This window comes from Bombus terrestris, chromosome 11 (assembly GCF_910591885.1).
Source record: "Bombus terrestris chromosome 11, iyBomTerr1.2, whole genome shotgun sequence".
Classification (NCBI taxonomy): Eukaryota; Metazoa; Arthropoda; class Insecta; order Hymenoptera; family Apidae; genus Bombus; species Bombus terrestris.
In genome coordinates, this window is record NC_063279.1 from 12,178,748 (window position 1) to 12,201,969 (window position 23,222).

Here is a 23,222-nt window from a genome sequence, read left to right on the forward strand (position 1 = left end):
ATTATTCGACACGCAGTCACGAGACCGTTGAGGACCGCTAGCCCCGTGACACAGCAAGGGAAAGGACATAATTTACAACTTATTGCACCCTCGAGTGACTTTGTTATCTCTTTCTCGAATCGGGAATGACGAAACCCAGGCAGCCGCTCCGAGTGTCCGAAGCTTCGTGTTTCCTTGCGATAATTTTCACGAAAAACGAATCGGTGTAAAAAGAATTATATTTTTCGTAAATATATCTTGCATCTGAATTTTAAATGATTTTCAAATCAGATAAGGCCAAAACCAATGATTACACGATAACACGATAACATGGAAGAGATAATTTGTTTGTTAATTAGTTAAGCACTGAATCGATATCATAATCTCTATCGTATCTATCACCAAATCAAAATAGAAATAGAAAAATGTAAATCTTTAGCAGAATTGTTTCGAACTATCGGTTTGAACGAAATCTGGACGACTAGGTGCAAATTATCACTACGAATCCAGGGTATGACGCAAGGTATTGAGATGATCCGAGCCATTACGCGACCTTGAGCTTTCGTCGCGTGCCAAAGTGCCAAGATTACATCGGTGAAGCTCGATCAATTATACAAGCGACTTGTGGACATTGTGTCGGTTGGTCGCTCGTTCAATCCCTCGCCATCGGAGGTATAATAGCCTTCACGATATATATAGCTAAGTTCTAAACAAAAGCATCAAGTAGCAGCATAGATTGGTGCAGTGATATTCAGAATTCTGGCTTCATCCATAAATATAGAAGCATAAGTATAGAATATGCTTCGTGCAAAATATATGTGTGTGTTTTATTAATTATTACAATTTGTTTCTTAATTTACCGATTGTTTCTTTAATAGTTTCTTCTCCCATTGATAAAAGAAAAAAAAGCCTTCTCGAAAGGATTAACTCGCCTTTCCCATTTAACTGGTTAGAGTTCGACGATTGGTATTTCGATCAATAAAAGCGGGACAGTTCATTTGGACAAATATTCCGTGATTAAGAGCTCGATACGATCGATCGCCCTTTGCATTGCAGATGTCGATCTTCAGAACCAAATCGATGCGTCGTTGGCGATGCCGGCCACTTATCAGACCCTCGTTGCCCGTGCCCAATTGGCTCAGCAATGCTGTGGATTGGCGCGGGAGCAAACCAGGATCTGCGAGAAGCTGGTCCACGATCAACACCTTCAGCAACAGGGCTGGGCTGCCGTGGTCGCGAATCTCGAGGACATCACGCAGATGTTCCAGTCACGGGCTGATCTTTTTCAACAGAGTTTCGCCGTCTATCTGTCGGAGAGACAACAACACATGGAACTACTTCAAAAGTGAGTAATACAGAAAACATTCCCATCCATATATGTATATATATAGATATTTTTTTATTTAATTTGAGTTTCACATTCTGTCCAGCTGGACACTCGGAAATTGTTCTAACTTTATTGCTAATTAACATGTGGACGGCTATCCCCAGCGGGATACCATCTTCGAGTTTGTCTATTTTATTTCTTCAGTGTGGTCAGTGGGGTGTTTTCACTTCAGTCTTCTTTTTATGAGGATTTTGGCTATATGAATATTACCGGCCATAAATGCTTTTTATACTTCGTAGATTTCTATATATATAATTGCAGTTTCTTTTATCTGTAATTGTGTAATTAAATTACATCTTGTAAGAAGTAAGCAGGTGTTTGGTTATACGGTAATGTAAGCAAGTTTAAAATTTAATTTACAACAAGATTTGAAAGTGGTACATATTTAAGTATTTTTCTATTAAAAGATGGATAAGTTGAAGTTTCGTGTACATAGCATTTAAGTTTTGGGGACAATAAATAATTAAGATCAAGCGCAACGTTCAATTAGAGTTAACGATATCATCCAATTTGCATAATCACGTCGTGACTGTAATCACGTCGTGACATAAGTTGTCGAGGTCCCGGGTTCGCTTCGCTTCCCGTAAAATATGTATATATATGTATACACACATGCGCGTATATTTATAGTTCACGTTCGAATCGCAAACGTGATAGTTGGTTAGTTTCTTTTTTTTTTTTTATAATGACGTTAATCACACGCTCGATACATTGTTACGTTCCAAGGAATCGTGTGTGGAGAGCGTGTAGTGTCGCGTGACATTAAGGAAGACGTGAGTTTCAAGGAAACGAACATAATTGGGATACTGGTAGTAAAATAACAGTCAACGTGATCAACGAAACGTAACAGTCCTAGCAATACTATAAACACTAGCAATTAAGTAATTGTTAAATCGGTCATTCGTATTTGCCGTCTGCATACTATGTATTAGATGGGTACATATCAAACTTCGAATTTAATAGGTCGTTACTAACCATTAAAGTTGTTCCATCGTTAACTATTAAATCATATTAAAGATGGAGAAACTTGATGCAAATCACGTATTATATACCATGTTATACCGAGTTATAAGACAAATATAACAATCTGATTATTGGACTCGTACGAAATCAGAACGTTAGTGTCGTATATTTTGATCATGAGCTTGGAGAAATTGCCACAAAAGTGGCTAAAAACATAAATTTTTGACAAGTTTAAAGAACTCTTTTATTTCGTTACACGTTGTAACTGTCTTTAAACGGCCAAGGGGCCATTATTATATTTATTACATTTTCAAAAGTCGTTCAGTCTTTAAAGACACTTAACTTGCGTGTAAAAGAAGGCGAATAGGGCTAAGGAAAGTAGTGACTGATATATGATTTTAGGCTCGTAATATCGCGTTGTTACAGATAAGAAGGAAAGTGAATTTCGCGGCATAACATTTTTTAATACCTTATATCGATAATTTTAGTTATCATTTGCTGTTATCAAACGTGTCCATTCTCTAAACTTCCTAAATTTATCTTCGCAAACTTAAATCTTTTTCTTGCAGCTTCAACTCTGACATGGACACACTGGCGCAGATTCCGATTCTACCAGCGTTAAGAGCTCAGGCCGAAGGTCTATTGAGTCTGGACGATCAGCCAAATCAATCGGAGAAGGATTCTGATGGCAGGGAGGAGGTTTTCAGCTTGCTTAGATGGATCTCGGCGAAAGACAATCAAAGTAGTCTGGAGCAAGTGGCGGAACAGTGTTCGAGGGGTTTGGAACAGTTCGACGAGAAAGTGATGGAGGCGTTGAAGTCTGATGTGAACGGGGCCATTGACAACGCGAACAAGCAGGATATGAAGGACATCAAGGGTCTTGGCGAAAGACTGTTTGCGTTAGAACAGCTGATGGCGCAAACCAAGAAACTGGTCCAAGAGCAGGGAGAGCTTGCTCAGGGTTTTCTTCAAAATCAGAGCCGAGCGAACAACTTGGGGGATGCCAGTGTACTTCCTGATCTCTGCACTTCGCACAGGCGCCAACTGCTTGTGATGCTGAAAAATCACAACAAATTGCGCGACATTAGGCGTAGGTGCATCAAAGCGAAGGAAGAACTGTCGGTGAACATCTATCATCGGCTCAAGTGGATCATGTACGTGGAGAATAAGATGATGGAAGTGGATGGCAAGCTGATAATGTACCATGAAAGCCTGAAACGTTTGAAAAGGCATCTCGGGGTGCTTCAGCAAATCCATCTAACGCCACATATGTACATGAACGCTGTGGCCGAAGTAGTTCGAAGACGAACCTTCTCGCAAGCTTTCCTTGTTTGGGCTAGTAACCTGGCGTGCCAGTTATTGACTGTTCATAGCGAGGAACTGGCTCGTAGAAGAGAATTCCAAAGCAAATTCGATGGTCACTTCTTGAATACTCTATTCCCTGGCCTTGAGGATACGCCGCCACCTTTCGCCACACAAGCTCCGTCTGTTTTTGATAACGAACTGCCCAAGGTATTTATTTAGGATATCTATTGCTCGTGTTTAATATCGAGCAAAGGCAAACAATTCTAACACGATTGTACGCGTTGCAGTTGACAGCAGAGGATATTGAATCTCTTAGATCGCAGCTACCCGAACTGGCGCTCACTATCTCGTTGCCAGATCTGAACAGCATCACGCAGTTCTTCCTGTCGAAGAGTCTCACCGAGGCAAGCACCGATGGCAACAAAGAAAAAGATAGCACCTCCATGCGCGTCGATGTAGCTACCAAGGAACAGGAACGAACGAGAGCTCCGATGTTGTTCGACAGGTAACCATCATTTCATTAATAGTAGAGAATTTTTAAAACATCATAGAGTAACTGTATATTTATACGATTTTAGGGGTGGATTCGAATCGGAGACAGACACGGAGGAGTTCGAGAAGATCGGGCAGGGTGCCACGGACTCTAAGCCGGAGTCGTACGATGGCGCGAAACAAATGCGTCAGAAGCAATTGGAGGTTGGTGCCTCGCGAAGCGTGTCCCCCGCTTCCTCGACCTCAACTAACGTATCCCCGCTTAATTCGAAAGTCGCGGACCTGACGAACCGGTCATCTTCCTCAAGCGAGCCTGGATCCTTCCATTTTCCCAGTCTGTCCGTCAGCGAGCGTCCAGCTCAGCTGAGTCCGTTAACCGAGTGTGCCGAGAACGGCGAATCGAGCAGCGGTCTGCTTCATTGCGCTACTGCGAACGGTCTTCCTAAATATCACGAAACGCCATCGACGACGATGGCCGAGGAGCCGAACTCCCTCAGTCCAAATCCTCCTTCTTCCTTGTCACGGTCCGTGATGTGCGACGGTCAGCAGCAGCAATGCCAGCAGCTATCCGGTAGTGGTGGTAGCAGCCCCTCCATTGGAGTATGCGCTACTGACTTCATGGGTACTGAATTTTACATGGACGAATCTCTGCCGAGCAGTCTCAGCGAGCATCCCATCGACGGTCAGCATCAGGCTATCGTTTCCCTTCTCCAGGTACTGGACGACTTACAGCTCGCTAACGGACCTTGTAGTCGTAGCCGTAAACGTTCCATTACCGCTAATACGTATCTTTTCCGTTCCCAATCCTCTTCCTTTTCCACAGTTTATGAATATATATGGTATACTTGTTTGCTTATATACATACATGACATTTAGTATCTCTATTATGGTTCGTGTGTTTCTTGTTTTATTGGTTCTCTGTGTCTATGTGTATCATTTTCTACGCCATCTCCTCGTATCTGTAACACCTCTTTTCGTACATTTGAGAACCCTCTATTCGACGTTGGTCGCTTATCTAAATTTTTATATCCACTTACTTTTCCCTTTCTGTGATTTCTAGGTACTTTCGTTGTCATTGTCTATATATTTGCTGTCCAGTAAGCTATTAGCGCTGACTATAATGCAAAGTAATTTTCAAAATCGTGTAGGTATGTGTTTTTTGCTTGTCGTCATTTTCTGACAAGTCGAACGATCTGCTCTTTTCAAAGTGCTTGCGTGTTCGTGTTACTTTTTCCGTACTTATTAGCCAGCCGCGTGTCGTTATCGTGTGAGTGCGTGTGTTTTAATTTTTTTACAGGATTAGCTGCCGTCGCACTCGATTCTCCCGATCCTATGACCCTCGAAGTACGTTCCTTGAGATATTATTCAAGTCATGAGTTCGCTTTTCAGAATACATCCCGACGACTTCGTTCGAGATCGTTCCGACCGGACCGACTATATCCATGCTACCTGTCGCTCTCATCATCGTTACATACTCGACACCTTTGGGATTTCTTATTTATCAAACTACTTTTTTCCTTCTGTTTTTTCCTCTGCTAACAACATTAATTCTATTATCACGCCTGCGATTTTACGATTTGGTCATGAATAGTTGTTTTCGACGTCTTTAGTCGAGTTTAGCACGGAAGGAAACGATCCTTCACCGATACTTATCGACATGTGTCTGACGGTCGACATTTCAGGAGAATCTTGGGAACACGCGCGAGGAAGTGGAAAGGCTTAGTTCAATCTTGAAGACGATGAAGGTCGTGGTGTACGAGGCATTGAGGACTGTCCGCCAGGAGCTGGCTGTTCTGAGGGATCGAACCAACGAGGAGCAAGCTGGTTTCTCGAAGATGACCGAACAGGTTCGCGAGGCTTTATCGTTGTATTCGCGCGAGTGTGATCGTCGTCTTCGAGAACGTGAGCAAGAGCTCACCGTAGATCACGAGCTCGAGATGGCAGACGTGAAGAAGCTAATGCAGAATCGGGAGGAAGAGATATGCACGTTAAAACGAAATCTCGTGGAAAAAGAAACCGAGTTGGCTGAACACGAGCGTCTAATATCAACTATGCGTCAGAAACTGGAGAACGAACAAACGGAAATGAGAAATCTGCAAACGCATCTGCATCAACAGCTCGAAGAAACCTTGGAGCAGGCTCGCGCTGACAAAGAGGCGGCCGTTAAGAAGGCGAACGATGAAAGGTTTATAGAAATAGCATCCTTGACGAATTCGGTAACGCAAAGCCAGAAACGAATCCAAGAGCTGGAGGAAAGTTTGAAACACGCGCGCAGCGAACAGCAAAGGATGGTGAAAGAAACAACCGAAAAGTTGCAAATGGAATATAAGAACGAACTACAATCCATCAGAAGCCGTTTCAAGCTGATGACTGCGTCAACCATGGAAAGCAGTCCGAGTGATAGCAGCCTTGAGAAGATCGAGGTACGTGTAGTCGATTCTAAATAGATTGTGGATATTTATGCAAATCCATATTTTTATGCAAAAATATTTCTATAATATTTTTGCTTACACGCATTATGTGCATTTTTGCACTTTTAAATTCAATTTCAAATTTTTCCATAAATTCTCAAAAATCTGCAATATTCTGTTACTTTCTTTTCAGAGACCAGATTTCATCGAGCTAACTAGTCACGTGTTAGCTCAATCGATGAAAGACATGAAGCCAGAAAATTCTGCGACGATACGAAGTATTGAGGATGAGCGGATGGTGAAGCTGGTTCACGATCTACGATTGGCCACGCAAGCGATAGAGGAGAAAGATAGAACAATAGAGATGTATAGGAGACGAGAAATTGCATTAACGGAGGAGTGCAAACGTTACAAGAGCACGATTAGGCGTTTGAAAGATTCGGAGAGCTTCAAGAATGTTCTCATCGAGGCTGGCTTACATAAAGAACATAGCGAGGAACAACTGGAAATGAGCCAGAGTAGTCTAGAGGAGGAAACCAAGAGCTTGGAAACGGAGAAAGACGAGGTGGAAGTATCTGAATCGAAGAAAGTACGATTGGAAGCGAGCAACGATCCAAGTTGTCTATCCAGAAGACTCGAGATCCTCGAAAACGAGAACAAGAGAATGAACGCGGAGCTGCAGATGCTTCGTGAGAGCAAAGAGACGGCCGAGACGAAAGTCGAGACTTTGGAAGCGGATAAGGTTCGGCTGGAGATCGAGTTGGTGAAGGAACGATCTAGAAGCTTCACTGCCACAGATACGTTGCCTTCGTCAGGAAGTCGCGAGAAAGACATGAACGATTCTGTGGCGGTCGTTTCCGATTCAAGTTCATCTCAGGACGCAACGACCAGTCCGAAACCACAACGTTCGTGTGGCTGCATCACGTGCTTCACGCACATTAAAAAGAAAATAGACACAACCGCCGCGAAGCTGGCAGAACTAGGCCATATCACCGTGACCAGCTGCGATCCAGGGGATAACGTATTGGTGTTCTGGGATGAGACGCACAGAACGTATACGTTTTACCAGGAATCGACGACGCTTCATTTCCTCGACCCAAAATCCACCGCTGCCTTGGATTTGGTCTGGAATCCTGACGAGTCGTTGAAAAATACTCAGAGCATCGTCGAAGTTGCCTCCAAGGAGTACTGTCATGCTATAAAGGTGAGATTATTTTCCTCGTTTGTTGTTTAAATATAAGATATCTTATAATCGGTGATGTGTACCCAGGATTAATGTTGTCAATGTTTCAGATCGATAACCGGTATCGCGTCCCACGTGGCACCAAGTTCTATCGAGTAAAAGCTGTGAAGCCTGTGGGTGATAGTGCAGCTATGTTAGCGAGCGTTCAAGAAGAGTAATCGAGCGACGAGTTGAGAGGAACCCATCGATTCTCCGCCAATTTGATAAGCCCTGTGACCGCGGATCCGTGTCGCGGGGATGAACACTTGTGGCCTTGCACGTGCAGTTCATCCGACACGCGGATCCTTAATATACACGTTCGCAATCATCCGGAAATCCTCGGATCAAGGCCAAAACCTGCCAGAACTTTACGACGCTCATCCTTGAAAGTTCACTAGCTGGGAGAAAGGTTTGGATGATCGAAAGAGGGGTATGGATACCTAGAATTGGGTATCATTTACAAATAGGGATCAGAGACAAAAGGATGCGCTGGCGTTTCATTGTGATACAAGTAATTTTTAAACGAGTGAAACAAATTGCCGAATGCTGTGGTTAGCTGTGAAACGTAATGATTGTATTCCTTTCTCGTTTCTTTTTTTCACATGAGACCTGGCGTGAGAATGAAGTGAGTGGGAGTGTATGTATGTGTGCGAGAGAGAACGTAAGAGAAAATCACGAGCAAACGCAGATATATAATTATTATTACGAATAACTAAACGCTATGAAACGATCTTTTACTTGTAATTCGATAAGTGTGACTGTTAAAAGTTACACGTACGCAAGTGCGGAAGAGAGAATTTCTTGTATTTTTTTCTTCTTAATTTTGGATGTAGAAGCGAAATTTTTTCGTTCTGCGATTCAAACAATTTAAACTATTATTACTATCACTACTACTATTACTATTACTACTACTTACTACTACTATTACTACTGCTACTACTATTATTCTTATCTTTGCACTGAGTGACAGCAAAATGACGAGGAGGTGAACAAAAAAAGTCGTAGTGAAATAAGTTTTGCAAAGAAACAAGCGAAAACGAAGAAAAAAAATATATAATTAAGATAGAAGCAAGAGAAGGAGGTATAACGAAAATTACGAATGCTTTGTATATGCAAACTACTATATATTATATATATGATATATAATATATAATATATATAAACGCGTGTACACAGTTTATCGTGTATTGATGCGTGCAATATTCGTATATGAGAAGTATAACGCACTCGCATAAAATACACACATACACACACACACGCGCGCGCGCGCGCGCGTAGGTCCTAAACTGAAGTCTAAGATTTTGTAAAGTGAAATAACCGTGTGTCGTTCAATTATCGAGACACGTCTTTAACATATTAGAAAGTCTGTTTAATTTAGAACAAAGCATATTATAGAGAGAGGTGGAGCAGACGCTGTAGGCGAGGCTCTCCCCTCTTGTCGACCACAGCGTTTCTTTTTGAAATGAATTTCGTTTTAGGTGCCTCGTGGTCGATTTATCTTTCTTCGAATCACCAGTTCAAATGTTCCCACCAGCGGTAGAAAATTCGCTGTGTGAAGCATAGGAGTGGAAGTCACATGATACTCACAGATATATATATGTATCTTTACTTTGAAGGTAACGGCGGAAGTTTACCAATGAAAGATTAGATTTTTTCTAGCTCCGTGGATGAAACCGGTGCGAGGCAAAACTCTTCGTAGGATGAATTTTATAGATTATATAAATATATATATATCTAAACGCATATATATACATATATATGTGTATATATATGTGCATATATATGCATACGTGAATCGCATAAACACGTACATACACGTTACATATATACATACACGAAACATATATAGTATATATATTTTTTTCTATTGTTCAATGTGCAAAAGTTCGAGGTTCAATCGAATTACGATCGAGAGAAAAAGGGCGTACTACGAGAGAAACCGACATTTAGCTTCCTTATGACAAATTGCTCGTAGGATCCTTTAATTATGTATTGTGTATCGTTTATCTAACTTCTACTATTATTATTATCGATTATTATTATTAATATTAATACTATCGTTTTTTCCTCCGCGACAATTTCTAGACACTCATAGTATCGTACAATAGCTGTGATCGTTAAGCTCGACGTTTACACTTCTACCTATAGTCGATAATGAAATCTTAAAATCCCTCGGGGCGGACGGTAACGATAAGTTCGAACGACGTCGTCCACTTCCAAAAAACAAAAAGAGACGGTCCATGTAAGTACACTTTTTTACGCCTCTCTTTTGTTTCTCCGTATCTATTTTTATTTTCATTTCTCTCTTCCTCTCTCTTTCTGTATATTTTTCCTCTGCCGAAATCACGAACTGAGAAACCGTATACGTAGGCACACATGTACACAGCGTACCTGATTCGTCAGGCGGAATTCAACGACGTGCTTGTTCGCTCGTCGGCCTTAATTTTTTCGTGTTCGAGCGAAGCCACCGGCGTACAAAGTGGCCCGCCGACACACACGATGCTGATAAGTAAGATAAACGAAGACGAGGTAGAACAAAAATTCGTTCGTTAAGTTGTGTAGCTCGAGCTTGTCGAGAGAACCACGCACCCCGCTTCTGACGTGTAGCTGATGTAGCTCGTTTCGGACGATTCCTCTTTCTTCTCGTCGATCGAAAATCAAGGAAAACGTAGAACAAAAAAGAAGAGAGAAGAATAAAAGAAATACGGAAAGAGGAATTCGCATACACATGCGCGCGCGCACGCATGCACAGATTTAGCACGAATTCAACACAGAACCTGGCCTCGCCGGTTCTTTCCATTTCCTTTGTTATTCGTAGGTACACTTTCTCTGCGGAAATCGCGCGATCGTCCTGCTTCCATGGCGATCGACATTCCATTGTCGTATCAATTCGCGAGCAGACACATCGTGCACGAGAAAATTTGAATTTCTGGCGCGATCTCGGGTTTCTAGTTCTTATAACCAGCACTCTGTGCCTAGAAACGATATTAAGTCTCCTTGTCGTTCTTATATTCTGGGACGTGTGTTCCTAACTTGTTACCAAGATTTCTTCGAATCTTCGAATCAAAATATAGATCACTAGATGTATAGATTAAACGAACGTTCTGTGTAAATGCTTAGGTCGTAGTAGAGAGACGCTTCGATAGAATAATTCAATAATTTTACCTAATTAGATCCAATAATTTTAGCGAACGGTAGATTATTGGAGTTGATACGTTGTGAAGTGAACGATATTCGAGACTCGTAAAAATATTCGTAAGAACCATGAAATTCTTTTTCCTCGTGCAGCACGAAAGTTTACATGTCCACGGTTTCTATTCGTCCGGTTCTCTTCTCGATCGAAGAGCCTCGAAGAGAAGTCAAAGAGCACACGTAGAGCACGCTCTCCGCACAGTCCCTGTTTCCGTTACACCTCCGCGAAGGTAAACTCATGGTAAGACGACGAGAAAGCACTGTCTCGTAAAGAGCACACATAATCGATCGACTTTAAATCTAACGTTTGCTTGCACGCTGCACTCTGAAAGCTCGAGTGGTGTTAGACGAGCATTTAGCTGTAACGTTGTGAGACGGTCACACGACGCGCCAGCTTATGCTCCGACAAGATACTTTGAGCTATTTTTTATCGTAGAATAACGCGACGATTGTATTCACGATTTGCTTCTACAATTTGGATTATTAAGCGACTCGACTTACAATGGAAGAGGATTAAGAATTTAGAAATTGATTCGTATTTATGAAGCGCTTATACAGATCTCGAAGGTTAATTTTAAGATGTCGATGTTTGGTTTATTGACCAAAAAAAAATGTGAAACGAAGAATGCTCCGATTTATATACTTAAGGAAGTAACAAAGAATTGCATTTTTTATAAAATTCTTAATTAATGGCGTCTCTGACGATTATAGGAAACTTTGCAATCGTTCGGCTTCTATTTTTAATTTTCTTATCGATTCGACGATCGCGAAGTTTTCTTCTAAATCACTGAGAGACAAAAGAATAGAATTTTGTCTCGAGTCGTTTAGTACATACATCTTAAAGCACGCTAAAAGATTATGAAGCAATCGTGATAAGAGACTCTTTGCGGGATTACATTATCAAACAACGTAAATCCCATTCTGCTCGGATGAACCTTTACCTTGATTTACTTTGGAATTCCGGCAAGCGGTGTTTCTTTCCCTTCCTTACTTTGGAAACGCTCGAATCTACGTGGTGATCGGGCAGCTTGTGCGTTGAGAGTTGGTCTGCGCGATTAGATGCAAATAAAAATCAAAACCGAACATTCTAAATACGAATGACACGGTTAGTTTTCGTTTTCGTTTTCATTGAATGACAAGGAATAATTTCAGATGCTTCTCTACGATTCGAGAACGTAATTACCTCGTAAATGACAGCTTTTAGTAGTTAAAGAGATCATTAACTGTTGTTTCGACGCGTGGTTTTCAAAGATCTCGTCAACTCAATAAAACTAATCACGATCGAAGTTTCGTGTATAAATCGACCGTGTATATATCGGATTTTCCAATATGCTCGTTCATCCAGGGTGACGTACACTTACACGAATACCAAATCGACGTGCCTGCAACGTTCTACCTGTGTTGTTCGTCAATTGGTTTTTCTATGATAGCGGAAAAATCGCAAAATTACGAATGTATATTATACGAACGAACACAGTACAGAACAGAGCAAGAATTTTCACGTTTTTCGTATTTGAAGGAGCTCTTTGCTTTCGTTTTTTATTGTCCATTTTGACGAGATCGCCGGAGAAAACCTGAGGAACTGGATCTGGTCTCTCGCGAGCGGACGCACGAGGATCCAGACGCGAGAAGAGATGAAACGAACGCGTGAAAGTATTTTCTAAAGAACCCCGTGCGTGCGAAACCGCGTTCCACGATGGGTGCGAAGAACTTGTTGGAGCCACATCTCAGAAGAATTTTGTAATGATGCGAGATTTAAAATTAAATCGATGAGAATGAGGTCGAACTGAGGTGGAGAGAGGATAGATCGGAAACAGAAAAAAATGTCGACAGATATTTGGAGAGGAGAGAGAAAGGATTACTCATGAAGGATAGAGTCGCGTTTTTATTTTTCTAGCGATTCTCTGACGTGCGAAACGAACGTTGTTTGACGACAACCCCCCCCCCCTCTCCCTTTTTTTACCTAGACGCCTAAAAAAGAAGAATGAGTGAGCGTGTCTGTGTGAGCGAGAGAAAAAAGTAAAAAAGAACGACAAAAAAAAATTAATAAGAAAAATTATGTAAACGTAGTATCGATAGAGTTTGTTTTACGTGTGATATATATAGGAAAAAATGTAATTCGATATTATAGAATATTCTTTTTTTTACTGACCAAAATTTATACGCTTAGAAACGTTTTTACACTCTGTGTGAGAGATAATCGTAATTCACGTACAAAAAGGAATGATTACGAGAAAAAAAAAAAGATGAAAAAAATACGAAAAAAGAGAAAGGACAAAAAAATAAAAACTAAAATTACGAAACATTTAGAGATGACGAAGAAAGACGAGCTTTAGACTATGTCGTGTGACGTGATTTGTTGTAGGTTTTGCTTCTTTCGACGGCATCGTCGATATCCTTTCTTCTGTCTTTTTTCTTTTCTTTTTTTTTTAGAGTATACAAAGAAATGTTTCATTTGCGCGAGAACGATACGTAAACCATTATTCGACGCTCTTTGTAAAAGTAAATTACATCTTCACGATTTAATATACTTTCCTGCGAGATTTAGCGATTTTTCCGGGAGATAATAGCACATCATCCGTAGCGTTTAACCACTTAGATCTGAGTTGTGGCATAATTCGCGCGATCACCGAACCACTATATCAGATGAATCAATCAACGAGATCCGCGAGCGTGAATTTCGCGATCGAACGATCAAACGAGCCTTCCTGTTTGATATCTGCGTTTTCTTCTTAAATCTTTGTCAATGCTGAGCCACGATAGTACGCTTTGCAAACATGAACCTGAGCGATCCGTTTAGATTAATCGCTGCAACACTCTTTTCTTCGATAGTTAAGTTTGGCGAGAGTGAAACGAACAAGAAATGGGAGATAGACGAAAGATAGAATAGGCGATCGATTTCGTTGATCGTTCGACGATGCACGTGACCGGATTCGCACCCGTTTCGTTTCTCGTCTCCCTTGTGCTCGCCGCTTGTGGAAAAACAACGCGAAATAGAAAATAAACAGATTAGACGATTCGAACATCGAGGAGATGGTATCAGCATTTGTTTCAAAAGGGATGAAAAAAAAGGTGGATAGCAAAAAGAAAAACGAATATCGCGCATGTAATCGAGAAAGTGTAACGCAAAATAGGTATATGATAATATTACATAATATACATACAATTGTGATCGTGAGAGTAACTGTTACGAATAAAATAAATTACGAATAAATCACGTGACTTTTTTCCAAGCTACTTCGACTCGAGTGCTTTGAACCCTACAACCTTTCAAAATCATTTAAAACGACAGTAGAGTTAATAATTATACATGGTGTCCCAACAGACACGGTAGAATCGGGAATGGGACAACTTTACGTGGAAAGATGAATCGAAAAGGGGACGGCAAGGTGTATCTTTTTCTAAACCAAGAGTCCCCTGTTAACAAAAATTTCTTTATTTCCTTCAGTTAAATAACAATTCGAAATTCTAGTTCAACGTAAGAAGATCTTTGTCTCGTTAGAGTTACAATGTTTTTGTCGAGTTTGATCTCTCAGAATCGCAAAATCAACCTTATAATATCGACAGGATGAAGAACTCGACAAGGGATGGAAAACAAAACTGCACGACACTCGCATGTTCAAGCTGTAACTATCATATACTTCGTATTTATAATACAAATGAAGATGGTGGTCGGGAGGATCTAATGATGGGGAACGTAGCTCTGTGAGTTCTGGGGGCAGCCAGGTAATAAGTTCGACGTATCTTCTTCCGTGGAGCACAGCATTCCTACGAGCGTGTAATCGACGAAGGGAGGTAAATCCAATTCACTAACATCACCATAGTTATTTATACTCGATTGTGTAACTGTGGGATTCATGGTCATTTGAGGTAGCCGCGTGTCAAGTACCTCGCAAGTGTAATGGCAACGATCATTACTGGGATAAAAGAAAGGTTCTGGACTGTTTTGCGTTGGCATAGCTGCCTCCATACCATTTGAATCCGGAAACAATCTTTCAGTCGAATCTGGATTCGTCTCACGACCGTAATTGTTCTGCAGTCTTTCATCGAGGACCATTCGATTCGCGTTTTGATTTGGTCGACTGGTTAATTGATTCTTCGCATCTGACTGCTCGAACATATGATTATAACCATCGTAAGAGTAATGTTTATTCTCCATGGGGCTGCGACTAGGACGAACAGGATCAACCATTCCATTTTCCTTTTTTGGGTAAACGTTATAATTCCCCCTGTCCATTAGTCCTGGTTGACAATTTTCTTTGGGAAAACAGTTCAGATTTCTTCTAGAAGGTAACAAATCCTCTTCTTTCTGAGGATCGAATCCAGGAAAGTTGAGACGGTCATCCTGGTGGTTTTGAGTCCAATAATTGCTCTCTTGATCGTTCTTTACCGTTCCATCCACGAAATTCTTGTGATTATGCTGCCGTTGGTAATCTTGAAAGTTTAATGGATTGCTCAGGTGATGACTCTGACTCATTTCCTTGTTGGAGATGAAATGGTTTACGGGTCTCTTGACGCAGAAACCATTGGAGTCTTTATCTGTCTCAAAACCAGGAAATTGAAGTCTGTCGTCTTGAGGCATGCTCAAATGACTACTGCTGGAATCTTCGCTGAGAAACTGATTCCAATAAGCTTGATCCTGATGCTGTTTCAACTCGTATTTAATGGTACCACTTCCAAGATCTAGTAAAGTGGGTGGTGATCTGGCTACTTCTTGAGAATTCATGTTGAATTCTGGTCTTAGGGGCTGATCCAGCTGGAAGATCTCTTCTGGTTGGAGCAGTTCTCCGGTAAACGGAGGAAAGTCGGGGTAGGTGGCTTCTTGGGGTATCTGATTGGAAAGATTGTAGCCGAGAGCGTTCTCTTGGGTTGGCACGGTGTCTTGGAGCCAGTAGGGGGTGTCGTTCGAGGCTGTTTGTTGAGGATACATAGTTGTCTGATGATGATGAGACTGTTGATAAGCCGAGGCGTTGGTCTGTAGACCACACATGCATTCAAATGGAGGACAGGAACAGGAATATCCTGAAAGAGAAGAGAATATGATCGTTTCGCAGGAATAAAAATGTAGATGTTAAAAATAAAGAAAGGGTTTATAGGTCTATGGTAAATGCACGCTGCGACTTATAACTATAAAATTACCCAAAACTTTTTAATTCTTATTTGTTAAGTACAGCATATTTGAAATTGTATCGAAAAACAATGTTTTTCTAGAAAGAGATACATTGTACTAACTGAGAAAAAGAAAAAGAGTGGAAAAATAATTAATTTTGGTTTTATAAATATATAATTATCATATTTATACATGGAATGCTCGTCTAATGGATCTTTCTCTCCTTGAACAATAATATTGATATTACAATTGTATCTGTTCATAAATGAAAAGTATCCAAAATGTTTCTCTTGCTATAAAAAGAACAAGCGTATCCTGATGTTTAAAGAATAGTCTCCGAATTTGCAATTTAAATTTACGAGCACAATATTATGGGACGTGGCGCCGCCTAGCGGAAAAAGAAGCTACTATTGGCGCGAAAGCGATTGCGGCAAACGTTCCACGCTGCTTCACGAAATTGGTTTCAAAGGTGAATTTTTTGATCGGATCTCCTCGATACAGTTACGCAAATCCATTAACAAAGTGTCTAACATAACGTAAAACGAGTGTGATAACAGTATTTTGAAATAACGATAAAATAAATACGGTTGTTAACCTTTATCCGGTATCAGTGGTGGTGGTTGTGTTGTTCTTGGCGGTTCGATCGCTTCCGAGTTTGGTCTTTTCGTACCCCGTAGTGACATTAACTGAAAAAAAAACACAAGAATTTATACGTTACTTGCATCAAAGAAGTCGAAAGAAGGAGAAGATCAGCCTATCTTTACATTATTCTAATCTGTTATTTGTCCCAGCTACCTGTCTCGGTAAGTCTGTTATATATAACTAATCATTTATTCGTTTGAGCGTTCGAATATTCCAAATGTATTTTTATCGATATACATTGGTATCTATATTCCATGTTCCGAGTAGAGTTTACTGTGGTCACGATATTTGAGAGAAGCATTTCTTATTTATGTGCAAATATGAAATTCAGTGACGAATTGCGGAAAACATCGATTTTAATGTATTGCATTAGTGCAATGATATATATATGTATATGTGTATACTAACGTACAGATTGTCGTTCGTTGATAAAAATGGCGTCGATTTGAATACGATAGAGATCGGAATAGTGTGAAATATTAACTCTTTCCGGTCAAAGTCTGGGTATTACCCGGTATTGTAATTGAAAGACCAATGGTCCCGGAAATTAGAAAAATTACGACTGGGAAAAGTTAAGACGTGAATTAGAGATACTCTTAAGAAACACTATACCGCTTTTATATATTTTCTACATATCCGTTAGAAACATCAAGATGTCTTCCAAGTTTCGATTACTAGAAATTCTCACGGAATATTTTCTATTATTACGTCGTACATTGCACAACATGAATTGTTCCGATAAAATTTGCGCAATGGTCGATGTACATTCGAAAGAAAGGTTTTCCCTGACCCGAATCAAATTTACAATTCAAGTATGATTTGGAATGACAAGTATCGTTTCCATGAATTGGAGCATTATACTTCTTCAAGCATATAATGATTCTACTATTTATTTGTACCACTTAATATTTCATTTAAGTGTCACGATTAGTGTCACAATAAAATATATTCATAATAAAATGGTATTTGTGAATTATAATTTCATTTGACAAAGTAATATTTGTAAATAAAATCGGTAAATAAATTAATCGTAAATATACTTTAGACCCTAAAGCAGCCTCGTTCGCCAGAAGAACCGCCAATCCGCGCACCCTTCTGCCAGCACCCACGCTTCGCCTCGCTTCGGACGTAGATTTCGCTTCCGGTCGCGGATGATCGTGTTGTCCTTTGGCTTGAAAAAATATCGCGTGCTCGGTATGCCGCCAGAAATGCGTCACTGGATAACCGCAATGGCCACGGCACGAAAGTATCTCCAACCGACCTGTGCATTGTCTGTTCGGGCATGGCTTTCCTTGTTGCTTTTTTCTCGCCTAAAAATTTATTTTTATTTTTGCGTATTGTAAAGCATTCACTCTCTAATATCAAATGAATCTAAATTAGTTTAAAATTGGTCGAAGATATTAAATATCTCGGTTACTTAAGGTTTTTGTAATATGTAAATCTTCTCACTGATCTTCGCTATTTTAGTCATTTATTCTCAAATATTGTATGAATATAAATTAACCTAAGCTTGATGATATTAAATACTTTGTTTCTTTAATGTAAATTATATTAAATCTGTTGGCCGGGTGTTTTGGTCTTTTAAGGGTTTCGTAATACATCCTCTCAATGATTTTCACGATGTAATCGTTTATCCTAGAATATCGAACGAGTATAAATTATCTTGAATTTGGTACTGAATATTAAATATTTTTTAATTATTCCTTAACGGTTTAGTAATTAGGCAGGTTAAGCGATTAATGGATGAGAAAGAAATATATATCGTGAATCATTAGGAGAAGGATATTTCTCTTCTAAAGATTGCCTTCCAATAATTTCGGTTTCCTTACCTTGTCACAAATCGCCGGTCGAAGGTGAACCCTTCCACCGCCAGGTAGTATGCATTCTTGCGAACAGATCAAAACACCAAGGCAGGATTTTTTCAAGATGCTCACGTTATGATTGTTCGTATTTCTCATCGCCCATCCAGATGCGTGTCTTCTCGCTTCTTCACATTCAGGTCCATAGACCCTTCTTACGTGACCATCAGCCCATTCGCACCAGGGATCGTATTCTACTACCTACAATTAATTCGAAACGTATCGAAATATTATTTCAACAGGCTAAAGATAATAGGTTGTCCAAAAAATTTCTTTCGTTTCATAAGGTGATAATAAAACAATAATTTCTGTTTTATATTATTTTATTGAATTAGGTATGATATTTTTATTATCACGTTCGTGTATAATTCAATAAACTAATATAAAACAAAAAACATTGTGCATCTATTATTTCCTTATAAAACGAAAGAAACTTTTCGCGCAACCTAATATAAATATACGTATAGCTATAATTCGATCGTTCTATAATTTGAAATTCTTATAGTTTTAATTATTCATTTGTTTTGCATCGATTCTCTGGAAGGCTGAATCCTACTGTATGCCGTATCATATTGTATACCAGATATATCATCTAACGTTTAGTGGCTGTACTTGTTACGAAATTGAGGAAATTGAGAGATATGATCATCGAAATTCCCAAGTCTTTGGACATTTCCGAGACACTGCACGGGAATTACCCGAATGAATAATGTATTGCACGCGGTAAAACGTTTAAATATCCTCAACAGAATAATGAGTTTTGATGATTAAAAATACAAAATAGTTACCTTTGGTACATTCGAGTCGTTGATGTCCCACTCTTGATGAGGATGTTGCTGTTGCTGGTTACCGGCAACAGTCGCTGACATCGTCGGCGACCCAACGCGACTCCTACACAACAAATGCAATCCCATATTGCATAGATTAGTATAGATTATCGTAATTATGGTACTGGTATAGTACTATTGAAAGAATCGATGTCTCGAGCACGAGAAAATGATCTCCCTTCGTAGAAACGAGGTCGACCTTGAGGTCCTTTGGAACCCGAATTTCATTGCATCGAACTCGAGGTCCAATTTAGGATTACGCAATCGCCGGCCTAGCAAGAGACCGGCAGCTTCGAGATAAAATCCCGATTTATGGCACGTAGCTGGCCGTAGCTCGCGCCATACTTATGGGAGCCCGTGGGTGGCCTGACAAGGAGCACGTTCACTGGCTTTCCGGAATCCTTATATCCGTCGCGAGCGATTCTCGATCGCGAAGAAAAAGATCGATCCTCGTCGCATTGCGCATACGTACGAATTCTTCGTACCTTTAACTAGCCATTTTCTTCAACCCCCTCATCTTTATGATCAGTGAATCTCGGTTAAACAGACGTTCACGATCGTGTCCGCCTTTTTTACATACTTTGTTCATATTTTTGAAAATTGTATAAATTGTGATAAATCGCTGAGGGCTAAGATGTTCAGCCATTAGTTGCGTCGAATAATCACGATTGATCGTGAATGAAATTGAGAAGTGAATTGCGTCGAATAGGAGACAGGTTAAGGATCTTTTGTAAATCGATAGCATTTCACATTTTTTATACTTTTCCCAGCGAATAGTGATTGTTTCTCTAGATTCGCGATATGACGTACTGTTACGAAATTAAAGAGCTATCGGAACGTTCTCCGTAATCATTAGCGTAGAAACCTAACTAGCGAAGAAAGCGATCAACGTTTCTGCATAAATTCTCGCATAAGTATTAGCTGATGTCACGTCATGCAACAACAGCTTCTGCCTTTCTCTCGTTGACATTAAAGTGCACGGTTATGATCTGCGTCGACATTAAGCTGCACGAAAACGATCTGCAAGCCGTCACTTGTCACGATAGGTCACGCGATAAGCTTATGTTCCTCGTGTTCTCTTTTCTGGCTTCGAGTTAGTTATATAAAGTATCAACTCTTTACGAAGGATACTTCAAACGTTTCTCTACGCTCGAGCGATTTCTAACATTTCCAGAGTGTCTCGAAACTTGTATTACATATAATACTCACAATATTTATAAAATCAAAAATCACGTAATTTGAGCAGATTTATTTTTCTACGATCGAACGATACCAACTAAACACTTTACACGTGTTTTGGATGATTTTTATTCAATTTACGAGGGAATTCAGGAATTTCTTTTCAGTATTCGTTGTGTCCCTTCGTCTTCGTACTTGTGCCTTTTCAAAGACGAAGAATGTCGCAGGTAACGCTTATTGGACCCGATCGGTTTATCGCGCGGTATATCCTCGCAGGTTGGTTCGGGGATGCTCGAGCATAAATTATCGTGCGTTTCGAGGGAAAGCAGAAGGTTTCGGTTTGACGCGAAATAGGCGTCGCTCGTACAACAATGTTATAAATATCGGCGGTCAGGTGTCATTGACCATGAAGACAACCATAGAAGACGCTTTGCTCGCCTACGTTCTACCAGGATAACCTGCTATCTAAAGTTACAAACGGAACTGTGAACAAGCCGGTGCGCCTCGCTTTATTGAGATGTGACTTCAACGTGTCTCTCACATTGACTAAGCGCCAGTGCAGCAAAAGTTAGGAAAATTCATTAAATTTACAAGCTTGTGAAAGTTATAAATCGATGGAGGCAATACGTATACCAAATTTTCACGCTCGATTTCAGCTCTTTGGTTGAAGAATACTGAAAAATATCCAACGAACAATCTTTATGCTTTCATAGAAATTAAATGTTGCAACCAAATGATATACTTCCTGCTACGATAAATGTGAAAAATCTAAATCGTTCACATGGACATTATATGCATACTACATATATATGTATATGTCGCGGCTTGTAATTATAAATCTTATAGTTATCAATTGGAATCTGGAAAGCTCGCTGAATTATAGAGTTCTCGAAGGTATATGGAGTAATGAGAATCTATATTCCTCGACTCTCGCTCTCGTATGATCGAGTTCAAGGGGCCACTCGAGAAGGTCCTCGCACGCCTCCTACGATATTTGTACAGCGCACAGGTTACGCGTTAGCTGCGTGCACACAGTTTCCGTGGGTTTTATCGAGTCGAGTTCGTACGCGGACGTTTACGATCTTCGAACACCTACTCTCGACGAAGTTTGCTCGCGCCTCACGTGGGTCCATGCTTCAAAGCATCGTGAAAGCTCTACGATGGATCTCGATCAAATTTCAATTTTAGACTGCAGCAAACTCGTCGTTAGGATGTACATCTTCTATGATCGATTTTAGTAATCATTTTGCTGTAAAATCATCTTGTCGACAATTTCGTAGTATTTTCAATTCTTGACCTTACCATTAGAAAGCTTTAGAAAAATAAAAACTAAGATTTAAAAAAGCAACACGGAAGCGATTCTCTAATTGTTCGAAGCATTATGTTACCTATAACGTAATTTGTATGTGTTTCGCATATTATATACATTCTGCATATTTTTACACGTTTAAATTCCTCAATAATTCATGAAAATCCGTTGTATAGTGGCTATATTAGAATCTTGACACGATACTTATACAATCATGTACTTGCTTTACGTTCAATTTCTGGAATGTACCGACTCGCACGTCCGCATTATTGGCGTAAAGGAACCAATATCGTCTTCCACTTCTCGAATCGAAGATCCACCACAGACATAATAATTCCACTCCATCGCTAGCAACAAAGTCTCTCTATCCTCGATATGTTCGCCAAATAATGCTGCTTTGTCCTGACAAAAACCACCCCACAGTGGTCACGGAGGCACCAGGGCAGACCACAACATCGAAGCGTAAAACCGCGACCGATCGCGAGATTCTCCTCGTCAAAACAAGAAAGATCGAAGGCAACAGTAAAGAATCTGCACGGCAGTGGAGAGTTTAATTCGCGGAGCAAACGGCTACCTCGTTGCACCGTCGGATTCGAACGGGCGCGAATTCGAGGCGATAATTTCACGCGAGCATTTCGCCTGACCAGCCGATCCGTTATCCAAGCTTGGGCAAAGAGAAGTCGAGGAAGGCAGGCCCGGCACGCAAAGCGTTCGCCAGTACGTTACGTGGACGCGCCTCGTGTCCTGTGAGAAAAGCGAGAAGGGACACGAGACAAGAGGCAGAGGAGAAGGAGAACGCTCGAGGGAGAAACGAAGAGTGAGCCGGCCTAGGTGAATGATTGCCCGGATCGGTGATAAAGTCATCGCCTTTAGCACCGGCGTAAGATGATACATCGGCGGACGATGCTGCGAGGAGATTGTCCCGCGGTTCGAAGAGGCCTCGAGCTGGTGTCAGCGACGCACACACTCGCGGCCGCCGCGGGCTCTTCTCTCCTCACCCTTTATTTCTTTCTCCCACAGAAGACGAGAAAATAAAAGAAAAAAAAAAGAAAGAAGAGAAAGAGAAGAGACTATATCCTCGTTCCGGTCGGTATGGGCGCCTTCAGAATTTCAGATATTAAGACTGATACCGCGAGTCCACTAAAATATCACGCGAGTCTCGCCGCGACGAAAGCCGAGATTTCTCTTCCCCTCGATGGACCGCGAGACTAGTCTCGCGCCTCGCTGGGGATCGTCCCCCGAGATTACGTCTAAACGAGTTAATTCTCTCGCGGCTTCTTCGCCGACTTCGATTCTGGCCTTGCCGCAAACCCGTGTAGCGAACTGTGAAGTTTCTTTCTTCATT

At 40.7% G+C, this 23,222-nt stretch overlaps 2 protein-coding genes across 5 annotated transcripts in view; one reads left to right on the forward strand and one right to left on the reverse strand.

The window, feature by feature from the left end:
- Positions 1–14,188, forward strand: part of LOC100646958 (RB1-inducible coiled-coil protein 1) — a 55,899-nt gene extending 41,711 nt beyond the window's left edge. For 2 of the 4 annotated variants that reach the window (XM_003399204.4, XM_048409898.1), the window contains exons 3-9: positions 1,036–1,324; positions 2,899–3,841; positions 3,922–4,139; positions 4,213–4,840; positions 5,809–6,549; positions 6,731–7,741; positions 7,831–14,188. In XM_003399204.4, the coding sequence (XP_003399252.1) occupies positions 1,036–1,324; positions 2,899–3,841; positions 3,922–4,139; positions 4,213–4,840; positions 5,809–6,549; positions 6,731–7,741; positions 7,831–7,938 (3,938 nt within the window). In that variant the 3' untranslated portion in view covers positions 7,939–14,188. The remainder of the gene's footprint in view (positions 1–1,035; positions 1,325–2,898; positions 3,842–3,921; positions 4,140–4,212; positions 4,841–5,808; positions 6,550–6,730; positions 7,742–7,830) is intronic. The other 2 variants (XM_012313592.3, XM_048409899.1) reach the window with 1 other exon arrangement.
- Positions 14,189–14,371: 183 nt separating this feature from the next.
- On the reverse strand, positions 14,372–19,476 carry LOC100642735. The gene is made up of 5 exons (XM_012314102.3): positions 19,351–19,476; positions 18,533–18,763; positions 17,744–18,013; positions 16,657–16,747; positions 14,372–15,973 (listed from the first exon to the last, which is right to left on the reverse strand). The coding sequence occupies exons 1-5, from the start codon at positions 19,474–19,476 to the stop codon at positions 14,634–14,636; spliced, it is 2,058 nt and encodes a 685-aa protein (XP_012169492.3). The 3' UTR covers positions 14,372–14,633.
- Positions 19,477–23,222: the final 3,746 nt, after the last annotated feature.

Bases quoted from the DNA above. Each gene is read 5' to 3' on its own strand.
- LOC100642735 (XM_012314102.3), bottom strand. From the start codon at position 19,476: ATGGGATTGCATTTGTTGTGTAGGAGTCGCGTTGGGTCGCCGACGATG. The intron at 18,764-19,350 runs GTAACTATTTTG...AATTAATTGTAG, and splicing joins ACGACTCGAATGTACCAAAG to GTAGTAGAATACGATCCCTG. The intron at 18,014-18,532 runs GTAAGGAAACCG...ATAAATTTTTAG, and splicing joins GACCGGCGATTTGTGACAAG to GCGAGAAAAAAGCAACAAGG.